At 56.0% G+C, this 18,786-nt stretch overlaps 1 protein-coding gene across 1 annotated transcript in view; it reads right to left on the reverse strand.

Moving 5' to 3' along the window:
* CRACR2A (calcium release activated channel regulator 2A) overlaps window positions 1–18,786 on the reverse strand; it is a 152,069-nt gene that overhangs the window by 67,073 nt on the left and 66,210 nt on the right. Inside the window, 5 exon segments of the mRNA XM_055144165.1 lie at window positions 2,632–2,778; window positions 7,865–7,959; window positions 7,961–8,055; window positions 9,730–9,841; window positions 18,230–18,470. Coding sequence (XP_055000140.1) covers window positions 2,632–2,778; window positions 7,865–7,959; window positions 7,961–8,055; window positions 9,730–9,841; window positions 18,230–18,430 — 650 coding nt within the window. The 5' untranslated portion in view covers window positions 18,431–18,470.

An 18,786-nucleotide genomic window follows, 5' to 3' on the forward strand; every position in this document is an offset into this window, starting at 1 on the left:
GGAGTGGTCCTCGGGGACTCCTGAGCACTGCTTGGCCACACTGCTGGTCTTGGGACTGCCCGGCAAGCAGCGAGACGAGACCAGGTCGTCTGCTTCGATCCAAGCTTGAACCCTGCACTTTTTTTTTTCTTTTTGGGTCATACCTGGCAATGCACAGGGGTTACTCCTGGCTCTGCACTCAGGAATTACTCCTGGTGGTGCTCAGGGGAACATATGGGATGCTGGATTTGAACCCAGGTTGGCTGCGTCTATGCTATTACTCCAGCCCCTCGAACCCTGCACTTCTGTCCCTCGGAGACAGAGACTTGTGTTTGAGATAAAAGAAGATGCTGACACACACCCAGTACTTCCACGCTGGCCCTGCTTCGAAGGCCTGTCCACATCATGCCAGGAGATTGGTCCTGTGACCGGCCAGTTCTTATGGACAGGGCGGTGGAGAGAATCAGAGAGGTTAGGCCACTGGGTCTGAGTCCCACAGCTCGCGAATGGCTGCGTCCAGGTTCACCCTGGGGTGTGTCTGACTCTGGGCTAGCTGGCTGCAACACAGAAGCTGTCAGCGCACACCCTTGCTCCCGCAACTCACACCCTTCCTTTCTTCTTCGGGAGCCACCTCTGAGAAGGTTCCTCACCCCCTAGTAGCTAAACGGGGGTCCCACACAGACTTCTCGCTGCAACTTGCTCCTGCAGGTTCATTTCTGCAGACCCGGGGGAGACCTCGTAGACATCAAATGATCGGGGTGGCACAAGATGGCAAGAACGGGCCATGTGACCAGCGAGTGGCCCGGGGAGCCCCTGGCCGTCCTGTCTCACTCACTCCAGGCTCTCTCTGGGAGCGTCCAGTGGACACTGAGAGGGTCTCTTGGGGCAGGGCAGCAGGAAGCACGGTCCAGAAGCTTCCGTGGCAGGCCCGGGGCCCACGCCGTAACCCTTGCTGCTCCCATACAACGTGTGAGTTGCCCAGCGGAGACAGGAGCGGGTGGCAGAGGCGAGGGACGGACAGGCGGTCCATGCCTCTGAGCCCCCCAAACCCAGCCTGAGGACACGGGGGTCTTCCTCGGAACCTGCCAACTCAGGGTCCTGCTGTGAGGCCAGGCTGGCTGGCAGGAGCCCCTCCCCCGCCCCCGACCATGCATTCTCCTGGGGTGCCTTCGGGGTGCAGGGGTGCATTTGTGACACACATGTGCCTGCTGGCTCGGGTCCAGCTTCAGGGACCTGGGGGGGAGTGGGGGGAGTCCGTTTGCCTGGTTCCACCCTCTCAGGGTAGAAACCAGGAGGAAGGGACAGAGAGAGAGGGAGAGAGAGGGAGAGAGAGAGGGGGGAGGGTGGTGGAAGGGGTGTGTTGAGAGGGACTGGGTCGGTCCAAAGTGATGGAGACAAGACGGGGGGTGGTCCAGCATGGGGGTCTCCCCGCCCAGAGCCCCAGCTGGGGAAAGGGGTTTATTTTGGGGGGCTCCTGGTGGTGTCACTCTGAACCCCGCCAGCTCGGGGGTCCCCGGACTTGTTCCTGACCCTCGCACTTCCTCGCCCGTGAGAGGCAGCCAATGAGAGGCCGGAGAGATAGCCCAGCGGGTAAATGTTTGCCTGGCTTGAGGCTGACTTTGGTTTGATCCCTGGTTGATACCATCAACCCTGTTGATACCATCAATATATGGTTGATGCCACCTGGGGTTCCTTGAACCCTGCCAGGAGTGATCCCTGAGCACAGAGCCAGGAGGAAGCCCTGAGCACTGCCGGGTGTGGCCTGCTCCCCTGCTACCCCCTCCCCACCACCCCCCGCCATGCAGCAAATGAGAAACTGGCTGGTTGAGTCAATGTTCCTAAAGAATAGTAGGGAGCGATAGCACAGCGGGCAGGGCGTTCGCCTTGTATGCGGCCAACCCGAGTTCAATTCCTCTGTCCCTCTCGGAGAGCCCGGCCAGCTACCGAGAGTATCCCGCCCGCACGGCAGAGCCTGGCAAGCTCCCTGTGGCATATTCGATATGCCAAACACAGTAACAACAAGACTCACAATGGAGGCGTGACTGATGTCTGCTCGAGCAAATCGGTGAGCAACGGGACGACAGTGACAGTGACAGTGACAGGGCCAGCGAGATAATACCAGGGAAAGGCACTTGGCTTGCATGCAGCTGGCCTGGGTTGGATTCTCGGCACCCCAGAGTTCCCCCAAGAACGGCCATGAGTGATCTTTGAGCTCAGAGCCAGGAATAAGCACTGAGCACCACCAGGTGAGCCCTCCCAACAACAACAACCAAGACAAAGAGAGTCTAGAACAGCGTGGAGCTATGGTGAGTGCCCAGTCCATGCCCGTGAGGGTGAAGTGTCTGCTTATGGGGTTGGGGAGATAAATCCAGAGACATAGCATGTGCCCTGAACATGTGAGCCCCGAGTTTGCTTCCTGACACCACATGCCCCAGGCCTGGGGCTGGTCCCAGCGGGGTTCTGAGCCCCCACGGGGCCCATGCAGCTCTCAACGGTCCAGCCTTGCACCACAGGGCCTTTGCATCACCACGACATCACTCTGGCAGCTCTATCGTGGGGGGTGTCCCAGACATGACCGAGCCGGGAGCCCACTGCGGGCTGCGGTTGTGCCCTGCGCACGGGGGCGCGGCTGAGACGCGGCGGGTTACCCACTTTTTCAGGGCGGACTCCAGCTCTGTCTTCTCGTCCTGGGCTTCTTGGAGCTGTGTGAAGATTCGGGCCAGGACGTCCTCAAAGCTGGACAGGAGGTGGGGCTCGTCCTTCCTCAGCTGCAGCCACAGCTGCTTCACGTCGCTCTCGCTGCAGGAGCAAAAGGGGCCTCGGGGTCAGGGGCTGGGGGCCCTTGGGTCCCCCCGTGGGCGGCTTGGGGACCAGCACAGATGCTGAGGCGGCGTCAGGGCTGAGGATGCACAGCGGCAGGGGACCAGGAGGAGGAGGGAGGGGACGGTGGAGACGGGGTGCGAGGAGGGAGAAGGAGAAACGCGGCCAGCCCGGGAGGACAGTGCTGGCAGCAGAGAGGGGGGGAGGGGCGGTCTGACGGACAGCGGGAAGCAACTCTCGGGGGCTGTGGCGAGAGCAGCGTCCCCCAGGGGCCCGGGGGCGCCGGGAGTGACAGACAGGCAGAGCGAAGGGAAGGGGCAGGTCTGAGTGGCCTGTGTGGACCTGGAGAGGCAGAGAGAAAATCAGGACGGACAGGGGTGGGCAGGGAGACAGGAACTCGGGGCGACAGGCGCAGAAACAGGCCGCAGGCCATCGGCAACTCGCAGGGACACGCTGACGGGGAAAGGGGGCGTGGCGGGAGGAGGCGCACTCCAAGGCCTGTGGCTTCCTCCTGGAGAAACTCACCCCTGCGCAGGCAGAGAGCCCTCCACTGCACACCCCTCACATGCTCCCGCCGCCCTGACAGGGGGCAGCCCCAACTGGGGGCTAAAGAAGGAAATGGAGGGGCTGGAGCAATAGCACAGCGGGGAGGGCGTTTGCCTTGCACGCGGCTGACCCGGGTTCCATTCCCAGCATCCCATAGGGTCCCCTGAGCACCGCCAGGGGTAATTCCTGAGTGCAGAGCCAGGAGTGACCCCTGTGCATTGCCAGGTGTGACCCAAAAAGCAAAAAAAGAGAAGGAAATGGATAAAGAAGGAAACTCTCTGTGCGTGTGGAACAGCGCCAGGCTGGAGAGACTGCTCCCCAGGGATGTCTGACGGTGGCGTGTGAGGGACCGTGGAACTGAGTGGAGGCTTCAGAGCAGTAGCCTCCATGGATTATGTATCTGAGCATTGGTTTGATCACCACCCCTCCCCTACTCCATCCTCCCTTTGCTTCGTCCCATCCACATGTCTGCCAACTTGTCCATTCATTCACTCATCCACCCCGAACTATCCAGCCCAACTATCCCATCTATCCACCCATTTGTTCCAAACTATTAATTCATTCATCCATCCATCCACTCATCTATCCAGCTACCCATCCAACCATCCATCCACCTATCCATTCATCCATCTATCCATCCATCCATTCATCCACCCACACACCCATCCATCTACCCATCCACCCACTCATCCATCATCCATCCACCCATCCATCCATCCATCCATCCATTAATCCACCCATCCACCCACCCATCCATCACCCATCCATCCATCCATCCATCCATCCATCCATCCATCCATCCATCCATTCATCCACCCATCCACCCACCCACCCATTCATCTACCCATCCACCCACTCATCCATCACCCATCCACCCATCCATCCATCCATCCATCCATCTACCCATCTATCTACCCATCCATCCATCCATCCATCCATTCATCCATCAACCCATCCCAAAACATTCACCCGTCTATCCCAAACTATCCCCTCTATCCACCCATCCACCCATTCGTTCTTCTACCCCAAACCATCCAGCAATCTTAAACTATTCCATTCTACCCACTAATCTTCTACCCACCCATATGAAATATCCCATCCGTTCAACCACCCATCCGTCCATCCTTTCCCCCATCTCAAACCATCCTAAACTGCATTCATCCTAAACCATCTACTTAACCTCCCAAGCCATCTTATCTACCTACCTACCCACCCATCCATCCTACACATCGCCTCCACTCATCCCATCCCATCCCATCCCATCCCATCCCATCCTTCAATCCGTCTACCCAGTCTTGATCCAAAACCAACCATCTATTCATCAAGTGAGTGTTTGCTATCCATGGAAAATCTAATACCCAACTGTGTAACATGAGGTAATCTGGAAAAAAGAGAAGGGGAGAGAACATCCCCCACTTCCCAGAATGAGATCCACTTTCCCACACACAGTGGCTGTCCACATGACTGGGCAGGAACAACAGAGCTGGCACCAAGGAACCAAGGAGACGCCTGATGGCCTCCCCTCCCCATGGCCGGTCACCCCTGCATGAAGTAAGCGTGTCATAGGACCAAGCTCCTCCTTATCTAATCTCTCCGCTCACGCCCGCTGGCGCCTGCTCCTGTTGAGGCCGGGCAGCAGACCGATGGGACTGGAGCCCCCAGTGAGATTTCCAGACTCACCCACCCCTTGGTGACAGCTTCTGGAACCACTGAGTCACAGTCACCTTAGCACAGCCCAGACTTCTGGAGAAAGGACAGGCCTGTCCACCCTTGATGCAAAAAGTCCCCATTAGCTTCCAGATCACATGGCCGATGAGATCACCCGGAAGAGCTGGGGTTCCAGAGGTCCAGTCGACCACATCTGGACCACACACGGGGGACAGGAACACAGGGGCAGAGAGGGTGCTGGGAGACCAATGGGCCCATCCCCTGTTTCTGGAACAACGCACTCCCACTGCGGTGAGGGAGATGGTAGAAGACGCCCCCCCCCCAAGTTCTCACGGCTGCCTCGGTTTCCCTGTGTGTGTTTGACATGGGTCCTCAGAGTGACATCTGGCAACATCTGATGGGACAGGACAGTCTGGCAGGAAGGAGGTTGCCCTCAAATACGGGGCTGTGGGGAGGAGGCACCCCTCTCTGTTATTGCACTCTGCTTCTGCCCAGGGCCCACACAGACCCCTCCTCCTGGAGTAGACGCCCCAGGACCTCTGGTGGGAGGTCACTGCGCTGTGGGGAAACTGAGTCAGGGCCTCCACTCGCCTCCCACCCACCTGCTCTGCAGCTCCACACCTGCCCTGGGCCTCCCCACAGCTCCTTCCATTACAGTCTGTCCCTGGGTGCTGGCCCGGGCCCCCAGTGACCCTCCTCCACCTGGGCCCAGACTTTCATCAGCCTTTTGTGACTCTGACCTGCTCTGCCTCAGCCGCCACCTGGCGGACTCTTCCCTCGTGCTCCACCCACCCCCGTCTCACTTCCTGTCATCCTCCACAGGCTCAGGCCCTGTCACTCTGATCATGAGGCCATACCCCCCACCCCCTGGCCCAGGAAAACACATCCCCAGCCCCGGACCCAAAAGGAAAGGCGACAGGGAAAGCGGGAGAGAAGGTGTTCCGGGGTGTTCCGGACCAGGGGTCTGCTTGCTACACGGCCCCACTTGTTTTTCTCTTCTTTACTCATCTTTTTACTCTTTTCTGGTTCTGACCCACACCCAGCTGTGTTCCGGACTTACTCCTGGCTCTGTGCTCCGGGGTCATTCCTGACGGGGCTGAGGGAATCATATGTGGTGTGGGGGATTGAACTGGGGGCCTGCCACATGCAAGCAAGCCCCGGGCCACTGGGCTGTTGCTCTGGTCCTATTCCAAAGTACGTTTTAGCCCAAAACAGAGGGAGATGGTAGCATCAGACTTCAGCTGAAAGTCCTTGGGGATGGCAGCTGTGCGCAGACGACCCCACGGCTGGGCTGGCAGAAGGAAATTACTGTTCAGGTCAGAGCAACAGTGAAGCAGGCTGGGCACCTGCCCTGCACAGGGCTGACCCAAGTTCAATCCCTGGAGGCCCATATGGTTCCCCAAGCCTGCTAGAGGTGATTCATGAGCACTGAGCCAGAAGTAAGTCTTGAATACCACTGAGTGTGGTCAAAAAAGCAGAGGAATAAGGAAGGAAGGAAGGAAAGAAAGAAAGAAAGAAAGAAAGAAAGAAAGAAAGAAAGAAAGAAAGAAAGAAAGAAAGAAAGAAGAAGGAAGGAAGGAAGGAAGGAAGGAAGAAGAAAGAAAGAAGAAAGAAAGAAAGAAAGAAAGAAAGAAAGAAAGAAAGAAAGAAAGAAAGGAGGAGGGAGAGAAAAGTGAGAGAGGGAGGAAGGAAGGAAGGAAGGAAGGAAGGAAGGAAGGAAGGAAGGAAGGAAGGAAGGAAGGAAGGAAGGAAGGAAGGAAGGAACGGGGGAGGAACAGAGGAAGGAAGGAAGGAACAGGGAAGTAGGGAGGAAGGAAGGAAGGAAGGAGAGAAGGAAGGAAGGAAGGAAGGAAGGAAGGAAGGAAGGAAGGAAGGAAGGAAGGAAGGAAGGAGGGAGGGAGGGAAGGAGGAAGAAAGGGAGGAAGGGAGGGAGGGAGGGAGGAAGGAAGGGAGGAAGGAAGGAGAGGGAGGGAGGGAGGAGGGAGGATGAAGAAAGGAAGGAAGGAAGGAAGGAAGGAAGGAAGGAAGGAAGGGAGGGAGGGAAGGAGGAAGAAAGGGAGGAAGGGAGGGAGGGAGGGAGGAAGGAAGGGAGGAAGGAAGGGAGGGAGGGAGGAGGGAGGATGAAGAAAGGAAGAAAGGAAGGAAGGAAGGAAGGAAGGAAGGAAGGAAGGAAGGAAGGAAGGAAGGAAGGAAGGAAGGAAGGAAGGAAGGAAGGAAGGAAGGAAGGAAGGAAGGAAGGAACCACTCTCCCCGCTGCCACTTTCCTCACCAGCTTTGGCTGGACTTGGAGACTTTGGAGATTTGTGGATGAACCCCCCGGGGTGTTCTGCCTGGGGTGTGTGTGGGTGTGCGCAGGGCTGGGGGCCCAGGGTGGGTGCCGTGAGGGCGGGCATGCCAGACACTGGTGGCGGGCGAGGGGCCTTCAGTAGCTCCCCTCCAGGCTGGCCCGGCCTCTGCTGAGCCCCCGGGAGCTGGGTGGGCACGGCCGGGCAGGGGAGAGGAGCGCTGGCAAGGAGGGAAGGCCGGGGCAGCGCTGGGCCGGGGCGGGGGGCGAGGGGAGCAGAGCGGGCTGGATGCCTGGGTTCCAGCCCTGTCACTGAGGAGAGGGCCCCTAGCACCGCGCTGGGGTCGTTGTGGGGGGTCCCGAGCAGGGCTGAGTCTGAGCAGCCTCTCTCAGCCTTCCGGAGTGCAGTTCCCTGCTGCCTGCAGTTCCTCCGGGGCCAACGATGCGGGAACCGCCTTAGCCCATGGCCCGCCGACCCGCCCCAGTCAGGGTGGGCCGAGTGGCCAGAAGGGTGGACCCAGAGACTGTCCTCCCAGGGCTGGGCGCTGCCACCCGTCCCCCACTTACTCTTCCAGAACCTTCTCGGCTCCGAGTCTGCCCAGGAGTGTTTGAAACTGCGTCTCCTCGTCTCCGTCCGCCTGGCCCAGCTCCTCTTCCCCTTGCCGCCTGGTATACCTTCTCCTCCTGCAGCGGGACCACCTGTCTCCCTGGGCCGCCCTCGTCCGCACGCGGCTGGTTCTGGCCGAAGAAGAATCGACCTGGGTGGAGGGCGGGAGGGGGGGGGTCAGCGCCCAGGAGGAAGGCCGTGGGTCTCGCCGGGAAGCTCCTGTCTTGCCCAGCCCCTGTCACCCTCTCTCCTCGGAGAGAAGGAAAAGGGGCCCCTCAACTCCCACCCCCAACTCCCACCCCCGTGCAGATCTATCCTGGGAGCCCCCTGCTCTGGGTCTGGTTTCTTTCCCACGTCAGTGGGATTCGGTTAGAGAAGTCGGGGGTAGGTGGTGTGCACTGACCGAAAGCAAGGTCAAGACTGGGCCTTACTGACCAGGAGGTCTGCCCCACTGCTTGGAAACTGGCCTCACATGCTGGAGGAAAAGGCAGCTGAGACAGAGAAGGGAACACCAAGGAGAGGATGTCGGGAGGCACTCATTCGGGTTGGAAGATGCGAGCTGAAAGTAGACTATAGACCGAACATGATGGCCACTCAGTACCTCTATTGCAAACTACAGCACCCAAAAGGAGAGATAACCAAAGGGAATGCCCTGCCGCAGAGGCAGGGTGGGGTGGGGGTGGGGAGAGGGATACTGGGATCATTGGTGGAGGAGAATGGGCACTGGTGGAGGGATGGGTAAACGATCACTGTGTGAGTGAAATGCAAACACCAAAGTTCATAAGTTTGTAGCTGTACATCACAGTGATTCTCTAATAAAAAATTAAAAAAAAAAAAAAGACTGGGCCTTACTGGGGCTGGAGCGAGAGCACAGCGGGTAGGGCATTTGCCTTGCACGCAGCCAACCCAGGTTTTATTCCCAACATCCCATATGGTCCCCCAAGCACTGCCAGGAGTAATTCCTGAGTGCAGAGCCAGGAGTAACCCCTGAGCATTGCCAGGTGTGGCCCAAAAAGAAAAAAAGAAAAAGACTGGGCCTTTATCGGTGTATTTAAAAAAAAAAACAACAACCTTTCGACTACTTCCAGCAGGACTCAGGGCTTCCTCCTGATTCTCTTCCAGGATCCTGGAGACCAACCATGGGGCTGGAGAATGACCCGGGACGGCTGTGTGCAAGGCAAGTGCCTTAACCACTGTACTCTCCCTGTGGCCCCACAAATGTATCTTATCCTCTCTCACTTCTCCTTTGGCCTTTGTCCCTCATCCCAGTCTTTTTCAACTTGTTTGGTTGGTTTTTGGGCTACGCCTGACTTCTGGCTCCGTGCGCAGGGGTGACCCCTGGCAGGGGTCAGGGGACCCTATGGAGTGCCTAGAATTGAAGAGGGTCAGCAGCAGGAAAGGCAAGAGCCCGACCCACTGAACTGTGGCTCTGCTCGGTATCTGCTCGAGGTCTGATCTGAGGGTGCCGCTCTGGGCTGATTTTCTCTTTGCTCACTCTCGGGGACAGAGAGAATGACGAGTCTGTCCCAGCCCTCTCCGGTGACCGTCCAGTCCTCGATTTGGCAAACTGGGGGGGCCAGGCTCACCCCATTTCAGAGCCCTCCGGAGCCAAGGCTCTGTCCCCTGTTGCTACCGAGCCTTGTGGCAGTGGGTGGCCGCAGGGCACAGAGAAAACAGGACCGGGAGGCAGCTGAAGGAGCATGAGAAAAGGGGGCTGAGCACGCAAGATGAGAGGCAGCAGCGGGGTAGGTAGGAGAGCTTGTGAACACCTACTTCATGGCAGATAGAGCAGCCCCCTGGGGTCCCAGCACCCGGGAGTACTTACTAAACCCGCTGGTGAACTCGTCTGGGGTGAGGAAGCCGTTGCCATCAGCATCCAGGGCGTCAAATACGTCCTCCAGCTCCGCCAGGCTGAGGGGCAACTCCTGGTGCAGCCTCTGCGAACAGCACCCGCCACACTGGCCGTCAGCGGCGGGCACGGGTGGGCAGGGCTTGCCCTGGCCCTGCAGAGCGGCCCCACCCCCCCAATCACACCCGTTTCATGAAGCACCTCTCTAGAGACAGGCTCTGGGACCACCCTTTGATTATGAAGAACATCTGGCATCCGAGGGGGCCTGCTCAAGAGCGAGGTGGCTGGGGGCTGGAGCAATAGCGCAGCGGGGAGGGCGTTTGCCTGGCACGCGGCCGACCCGAGTTCGATTCCCAACATTCCATAGGGTCCCCCGAGCACCGCCAGGAGCCATTCCTGAGTGCAGAGCCAGGAGGAACCCTTGAGCATCGCTGGGTCTGACCCAAAAAGCAAAAATTTAAAAAATAAGTGAGTTAGGGCTGGAGCGATAACACAGCCGTAGGGCATTCGCCTTGCACGCAGTCGACCCTTGTTCAATTCCTCCGCCCCTCTCGGAGAGCCCGGCAAGCTACCGAGAGTATCCCGCCCACATGGCAGAGCCTGGCAAGCTCCCCGTGGCATATTCGATATGCCAAACACAGTAAGAACAAGTCTCACCATGGAGACATTACTGGTACCCGCTCGAGCAAATTGATGAGCAACGGGAGGACAGTGACAGTGACAGTGAAGTGACTTATGGTGGGAAACTGTCCCCCTAACCCAAGACCTGAGGTTGAGATAGTCCCCTGGGTGGGGCGGGGGGGGGGGAACCAGCATGAGTCATAATCCAGGCAAGCAAAAATGAGGCCAGGGAAAGAAGAGATAATTGGGCAAGCAAAAATCGCACCCAGGAAAATAATAGAATAAAACAGTTTAAGGTCGAGGAACTGTTGAGGGCAGGAACAGAGCGGGAGATTGTCACCACTTTACTCTGGAATTCAGGGGCGCCTGCTGGCTGGCTCTGGGAGGCGTTCTCGCCTCTGCTCTTCGTGTACCCATTAAAATTTGATGTGCTTCCTGGCCATCCTTAACGTCCCCGTCAACTTAAATGATGGCTCGTGTGTGAGCAGCCATAGCAGGGGAGCGATACAGACTAAAGAAATGGCCAGTCTCTGAGCTCGCCCTGAGGCCTGGACAGTTCATGCATGGTTGTCTCCTTGTGTGCTTGTCCCATTCTCTGTAACCAACCCCCACTGCATACGGGCATGGAAGGTGCCAACCTGATTCGGTTTATCGTGGTAGAGCACTGCACGCCTTACAAATGCATAAACAGGCATATGTTTTTTTCTTCTTTTTGGGGGTCACACCCGGCAATGCACAGGGGTTACTCCTGCTTATGCACTGAGGAATTACTCCTGGTGGTGCTCGGAGGACCCTATGGGATGCTGGGAATCGAACCCGGCTCGGCCACGTGCAAGGCAAACACCCTCCCCACTGTGCTATCGCTCCAGTCCCATAAATAGGCATATGTTTATCAATCCATTAACAGGGACAGTTTTCAGAAGGGTTGGGCCATGGCCAGTGTGGTCCTTGGAGGTGACTCCTGGCTCTCCGTTCCAGGGTTCACTCCCAGAGATGTTTGGGGGACCGTTTGTGGCACCAAGGGTAGACCTGGAGAGACCCCATGTGAGACACGTGCCTTCCCTGCGACACTATCTCTCTGGTTGAGTTTACCATATAGATATACTTGACCCAAAAAGCAAAGTTAAAAAAAAAAAAGCAATCTGAGTGTTTGGATCAGTAGTTGAGTGGGTTGGAGGCCCAGGACCCGGGGCTATGAGTGGCCGACCAGGGCAGTGGGGGGGACGGGGCGGGGGGGGGGGGAGGAGTAGGAAAGAAGGGCGTGGATCTCCCCTGCTCCCCAGAGGCGTCTCGGCTCTCCCTGCGTGCTGATGAGCTCGGGCAGAAGACTGACACCTGCTTCATCGGGCACTTTCTGCGGACACACATTTCAGGGTTTCCTCCTGAGAAGCAGCGAGGGGAGGCCTGATGGCCACGGCCCTCTGGGCTGGGGCTGCCCCACTCCACTGATGAAGAATATTTGGACAAGATGGCGGGAAGAGGGTCCGGTGTTAAGGCCATGCTGGGCGTGACTCCTGGAAAGATCGAAACCACATTCAAGGACAGAAGGGGAGGAACTACCCAGTGCCGCTATGGCTTCCCTTGGTCCCTATTTTTTTTTTTTTTTAATTTTTGGGTCATACCCGGCGATGCACAGAGGTTCCTCCTGGCTCATGCACTGAGGAATTACTCCTGGCGGTGCTCGGAGGACCCTATGGGATGCTGGGAATCGAACCCAGGCTGGCTGCCTGCAAGGCAAACGCCCTCCCTGCTGTGCTCTAGCCCTTCCCTCGGGCCTTTGGGGTTTTGTCTTTTGTTTTTTTGTTTTTTGGGTTTTGGTGTTTTTTTTGTTTGTTTGTTTTCTGTTTTTGCAGGGGTCACATCCGTGCTCGGGTTCACAGGGTTTACTCCTGGCCCAGTGCTTAGAGATCATGCCTGGGGGAGACTGAGCCCAGGTCAGTCCTGTGCAAGTCAAACACCTTCCCTGCTGTCCTGCCCCTCCGGCTCATGGCACAGTGAGTCTGGACAAGGCCAGGCAGCATGGCCAAAGTCACATGACTAAGTCAGGGCTCCCCAGGGAAGTTCATTCCACCCAGGCTGACCTTCTGCCTCCCTCCAGTTCCCACTGGGTACCAAGTGGCCTGGTGTGGGCGTGAGTGACAGTCAGCCTGGGGCCCTGGACGGCGGGTACATGCCAAGCAGCCGTCCAAAGGCCGGGCCAGAGCCGGCCGGTGTGCAGGGCTCGTCTTGCAGGGAGGTGGAGTTGGCTCTGAATGCAGATCTTCTCCGAGGGAAGCCGCTGAGTTTCATTTGGCAGGTCCTGGCTTTGCAGGGAGCCTGGGATGCCCGGCAGGAAGTGGGGCGAGAGGAGGACGGAGATGCCGTTTCGGAGAGCTACATTAAATATGAATAAGGCCGGATGCTGTTGGGCAGGAGAGGCAGTGCCAGTGTGGGCAGAGGCGCAGGATGTGCTTCTGTTTAGCAGCTCAGGGAATCTCGGATGTGTCACTGGCCCCTAGACCAGGCAGGCCCCAGGAAGTAGGATGGGGGTGGAGGACAGAGTCTCGCACCCAAGCAGCATCATCAGCTTTGGTGACTTTGCAGGTAGGTCCGAGTTCTCGGACCAGCCGGGCACAGTCCTTGCCCTGGCGAATCCTCCCTCCCCTGGTCTAAGGTGCCCCCGTCTGATAGACCAGGATGGTGAACCCTCACTGTGCACCCTCCCTTTTCACTCAAATCACCCCGCCTACCCCCCCGCAAAAGAGGGCACCTTTCTCCTGATGGCAGGAGCCAGGAAAAACTATCCCATGCCCCACCTCGGGCTCCAGCCCTGAATCTAGCAACACTTTCAACCACAGAAATCCTACCTAGGATGAATCCAGGCTGGAGCAATAGCACGGCAGGTAGGGCATTAGTCTTGCACGCGGACAACCCGGGTTCAATTCCTCTGTCCCTCTTAGAGAGCCCGGCAAGCTACAGAGAGTATCCCGCCCACACGGCAGAGCCTGGCAAGCTCCCCGTGGTGTATTGGATATGCTAAAAACAGTAACAAGTCTCACAATGGAGACGTTACTGGTGTCCACTCGAGCAAATCGATGAACAACAGGACGACAGTGCTACGACAGTGCTACAGTGCTAGAGGATGGAATCCACGCCCTTCTTTCCTCCTCCTCCCCCCAGCCTGCTTCGAGGCAGGAGCTGCCTTCTAACCAGCTGGCAGTGCTGACTAACTCTTCCGTGTGCTGGAAAACTAGCCCTGAGAGTGTTTGAGTCTTCTTTGCCAACTCGACTAGGCAAGACTCTAGAACCTTCCTCATGGGTCTCCCTTGAAAACCTTCTTGTCTTTAACCATTGTGATCTCTAATAGGACTATTCTCCTCAGCCAACAAAGCACTTTAAAAAATAAAAACAAACAACTTGGGGTTGGAGTGATGGCACAGCGGGGAGGGTGTGTGCCTTGCATGTGGCCGACCCAGGTTCGATCCCCGGCATCCCATAGGGTCCCCCTAGCACTGCCAGGAGGGATTCCTGAGTGCAGAGCCAGGAGTCATCCCTGAGCATCGCTGGGTGTGACCCAAAAAGAAAAAAATAACCCAGCCTACTCTGCTGTGGTTTTCTGAGCACGGGGTACAGGTTTAACTAGGCAGAGTGAGCAAGCAGAGAGGGACACGATGACTCGGTCCACCACGGAGACAGCCTGCAAGGCCTGGCAAGGGCCCCACTTTCCCATCAGAGAGGCTGGAAATCAACGCCTGAAGTTGATGAAGCTGAAGGGGGCCATGGAGAACTATCTTAAGGGTCCAGATATCAGCCAGTAAGATGGAAAGAGGCATGAGATGGCTCGTGGTGCTGGCTGCACAGCAAGAAGAGCTGGTACCACACAGAGACACAGGGCGGAGAGGGAACATCCCTCCCTGGCAGCAAGGGCTTGTAGCACAGCTCACAGTCTAGATGCATTTCTGCAAGAAGCCTCTCTGGGTGCCAAAATGGGTTAGAAGACCTCTCGGATCATAGTCTTTAGGAGCAGAGGGTCCGTTTTGCGTGCGGCAGCTCCGGGCCGCGCGAGCTCAGAGAGTCATCATTCTCAGCAATGAAAAGAAATGATTCAGCGATGGCTTTTCAGCAGGCCTGATTGTTGGGGGGAAAATTCCAGACCAGAATAGTGAGTTCTCTATTGAAATATTGAATGTATTCAATTTAAAATCTAGAAATTTACATTTACAATTGTGGCCACACGAGCTCTCATGATATTCAAAATGAGCTATGGAAAATAAATTAATCTAGCGCCTGCCCCTGGCAGGTAGGCTTGAATGGGGGGTGGGGAAATTTGAGCAAAACATAATGCCCCAAATTGAGAGAGAGTATTGGGGAAATTATCTGCCATAAAGGCAGGGTGAGGACTGGGATGTGGGGGGCGGGGGGCGGATACCGGGGACATCGGTGGTGGAGAATGTGCCCTGGTGGAGGGATGGGTGTTCCATCACTGTACGGCTGAATCTCAAACATGAAAGCTTTGTAACTATCTCATGGTGATACAATAAAATAAAAAAATAAGTAATGTGGAGTTCATGCCCAATTCAGTCAGCTTAATCAATTGCTGAACAAATAGCAGTACTCCTACATTAATTAAAAAAAAATTTAGCCGTGGTGAGAGTGCAGTCCCTTTGTACTTCAAACCGGATCCAGGGTTGGAGCAATAGCACGGCTCTCTCCAGCTTAGTTCACTTCAGCCCATGCCCTTCAGCTCTTTGACCTTGGATTGCGAAACTGAGTGGCAGGCGGGGCGGGAGGGAGGTTGGGGGGTTGAAAGAGGCACATTAGAAGCGACAGAGGAAGATGGGGGGGTATTGGGCACTTTGGCTGTGGTGAGGGTGCAGTGACGAGGTACGTTCAAACCTTGAAACAACTGCAAGCTCACTATCAAACTATAAAGTGGCATGTCTTCCAAACGAATGGCTGAAAGATAAATCCAGAGCTGATGGATATTTGGTGACATGAAAAGGTTAGAAAGTTGAAATTTGTGTTCAGAAATAGACTGGAGCTATAGCACAACAGGCAGGGCATATGCCTTGCACACAGCCAACCTGGGTTCGATTCCCCCATCCCTCTCGGAGAGCCCGGCAAGCTACCGAGAGTATCCCGTCCTCACAGCAGAGCCTGGCAAGCTCCCCGTGGCGCATTCAATATGCCAAAAACTGTAACAACATGTCTCACCATGGAGACGTTACTGGTGCCCGCTCGAGCAAATCCATGAGCAACGGGAGGACAGTGCGACAGTGATACAGTGAAGCAAGATGATTTGTCGTGAACAAAACTAACTTAGAAAGATGCAAGGGGGTAGGGGGAGAAGGGAAGGAATTCATGTTCAGAAGAGAACATGAGCTTGTAAGAGCAACAAGCTAATGTGGAACAAGCGGGAACCAGAGACAGCTTTAGGAATTGGGGTTCCAGCAAGTGCCTGCACCCATGTATGGAGACTGTGAATTAAGCCTTTGCCCCACGCCGGCTAACGGAGGAAAGAACCTTCCTTCTTGGTCTCTCTCCCCTCCGGGAGAAGGCGTGGTTTCCGACATTTTGTGGGTCCGTTGAGAAGGTACGAACTTGGTGGCGCGGAAAAAAAAAAAAAAAATGTGTGCTTTGAACTTGAAACAGCCGCAGGATACAGAGCCAGCCCTAGTCGGACCCGTGCTCGGCTCCGGCCGGCCGGGTTTTCGGCCCGGGCGCCCATGCCCCTGCAGAGCCGGTGGATGTGGAACAAGCGGGAACCAGAGACAGCTTTAGGAATTGGTTTCTGGCAGAATTTTCCCAGGACTTTATACAGAAATCCAAAACCGCGCGGACGCTGCCGCGTCCGCGCGACTTAACATTTATAATTGTCATCAATGTGAAAGGGTTCCATTGGAACAGGTCAGACTTGGGGGGGAAACTCCAAATAATAACAGTAAGTTTTTGTTGAAATATTGAAGGTTCTTAATGTAACAGCCACCTCTGGACTATGAGCTAAGCAAAAGCCCCACGCTGGCCAACGTGGCGTGGAGTACACCATACTATGAGGCGCAGGAAGGGGGATGAGGGGGAAAAATTAAAAAAAAAAAAATGGAAAAGGAAAAAGAGAAAAAAAGAGAGAGAGAGAGAGTTATGTCAACTATAGTGAGTTTTGTGTTGAATTATGGAATGTAATCAAGGTAAAGAAAAAATGAAGTGAAATTCATTAGTTATACAGTAGGGGGTAGGGGGTGGGGGCGGGGGGTAAACTGGGGTTTCTGGTGGTGGAATTGGGCACTGGTGAAGGGATGGGTGTTTGAATATTGTATAACTGACATATAAACCTGAGAACTTTGTAACTTTCCACATGGTGATTTAATAAAAATTAAAAAAAAAAAAAAAGAGCAACAAGCTAGCAGAGAGACGGCAACAAGCAAGCAAGCAAAGAGACAAAGCGACAAGCAAGCAGGAGGGTACTGTTCCGGGGTTTGAAGAGCAGTACAGAAACAGTTTCATTGCACCAACACTGCTCTTACTTTGGGGAGGGGCACATCCGGTAGGGCCCAGGACTTACTCTTGCCTCTCTGCTCAGGGCTCATTGCTGGGGAGACCATACACAGTGCTGGGCTCAACTGTGAGCACGGCTTCAGCCCCTGGGCTACCCCTTTAGCCCCTCTCATTTCTCTTCGTATTTATTTTGAGCCTGGCCAGCTACCGAGAGTATCCCGTCCGCACAGCAGAGCCTGGCAGCTCCCTGTGGCATATTCAATATGCCAAAAACTGTAACAACATGTCTCACCATGGCGACGTTACTGGTGCTCGCTCGAGCAAATCGATGAGCAACGGGATGACAGTGATACAGTGACATTTATCTTTTTTTATAATTAACTTATAAAATTCACAAATTTTATAAAGCTATAAGACAGCGGGTTGGGCGTTCGCTTTGCATGCAGCAAACCTAGGTTCGATCCCCGGCATCCCATATGGTCCCCTGCACACTGGCTAGGAGTAATTCCTGAGTACAGAGCCAGGAGTAACCTCTGAACATCACCAGGGGTGACCCAAAAAGACCAAACACACGCACACAACAACAACAACAACAACAATTTAAAACTCATTTCTCATTCTAAACCTATGGGGCTCATGACTGGTTTTTTTTGTTTGTTTATTTTTGCTTTGGGGCCACGCCCAGCAGTGCTCCAGGCTTACTCCTGGCTCTGTGCTCAGGGAATTACTCTTGGTGGGGCTCGGGAGTGAGCATAGGGGCTGCCAGGGGTCGAGCCCAGGCCTGCCACGCGCAAGGCACTCGCCCTCCCTGCCCCGCACCGTCTCTCCAGCCCCTGCGGCTGCTTCTGCGTCCAGCACAGCGAACACGCGTGGGGTTCACGACCCAGCAAACCTCCCAGATCTCATTCTATACCTACGGCAGAGAGCGTGGGGTCTGCATTCGCGCGGGGGCCCCTGCGTCTCTGCTGCGTTCCCTCTGGGCATGCAGCAGGAGGGTGACAGAGCAGAGAGAGGGCCCTGAGCAATGCTCCCCCCTGTCCCTGCACCTGCCGCCGTTCCTGTCCCCGAGGCGTCTCAGAACTCGGCTGTGAAGCCGTCGTGGGTGGCTGCTTCTCCACACCCGACTCCAGGCTCCTCGGGGTTCTTCCCATTTCCCAGGAGCCTGAGCCCGGCAGGAAGTGAGGACCAGGAAAGAGGGTGGGGAGACGGGGAGCCCCCAGAAGTCTGGGCTGATAACACCACCAGGGCGAAGTTGATTTCGCCTTTCCTGTTCTGGGTGTCCCTGCCACGTGCAGGACCCCAGACTAGGAACTGGCACCATCTGGCATGCCAGGTAGCCTGACCGCTGGCGGGGGAGGGTAGCGGGGGCGCAGGGCTCCTGTACCTGCATGTCCGTCCTGGCGATGAAGCCTTTGCTCTCGGCGTCACAGGTCTGGAAGAATTCCTGCGCCTTCTTCAGCATGGCCAGCACCTCGGGGTCCTTCAACTCCGGGTTGTCCGGGAGCTCCGGGCGAGCCCTGCTCCCCTTCTGTCCCCGGCCACATCTCTCGGCAGCAGAGGCCACGGTCCCCTCTGGAGTAGCCATCAGCTCTGTCAATTCCGATTCCTTCGGGTTGTCCCAGAACCTGTGGGTGGGAAAGGAGAGGGGAGCGGGAAGGAAATGAGGGGATCAAAGGGAAGCACTGAGCACTCACAGGTGCCCGGCATCCCTTAGCAACCACCTCTCCAGGAGCACACGCTCAGGACCTGTCAAGGCTGCCCGGATCGTGAAGAGAGGAGCCAGGCCACCCAGGAGAAAACAGGAAAAGAAAACAGGCATGAAGAAAGAGAAAAAAGAAAAAATGAAAGGAAAAAAAGAAGGAAGGAAGGAAGGAAGGAAGGAAGGAAGGAAGGAAGGAAGGAAGGAAGGAAGGAAAGAAGGAAGGAAGGAAGGAAGGAAAA

The sequence above is a fragment of the Sorex araneus genome, chromosome 6 (assembly GCF_027595985.1).
Source record: "Sorex araneus isolate mSorAra2 chromosome 6, mSorAra2.pri, whole genome shotgun sequence".
Lineage (NCBI taxonomy): Eukaryota > Metazoa > Chordata > Mammalia > Eulipotyphla > Soricidae > Sorex > Sorex araneus.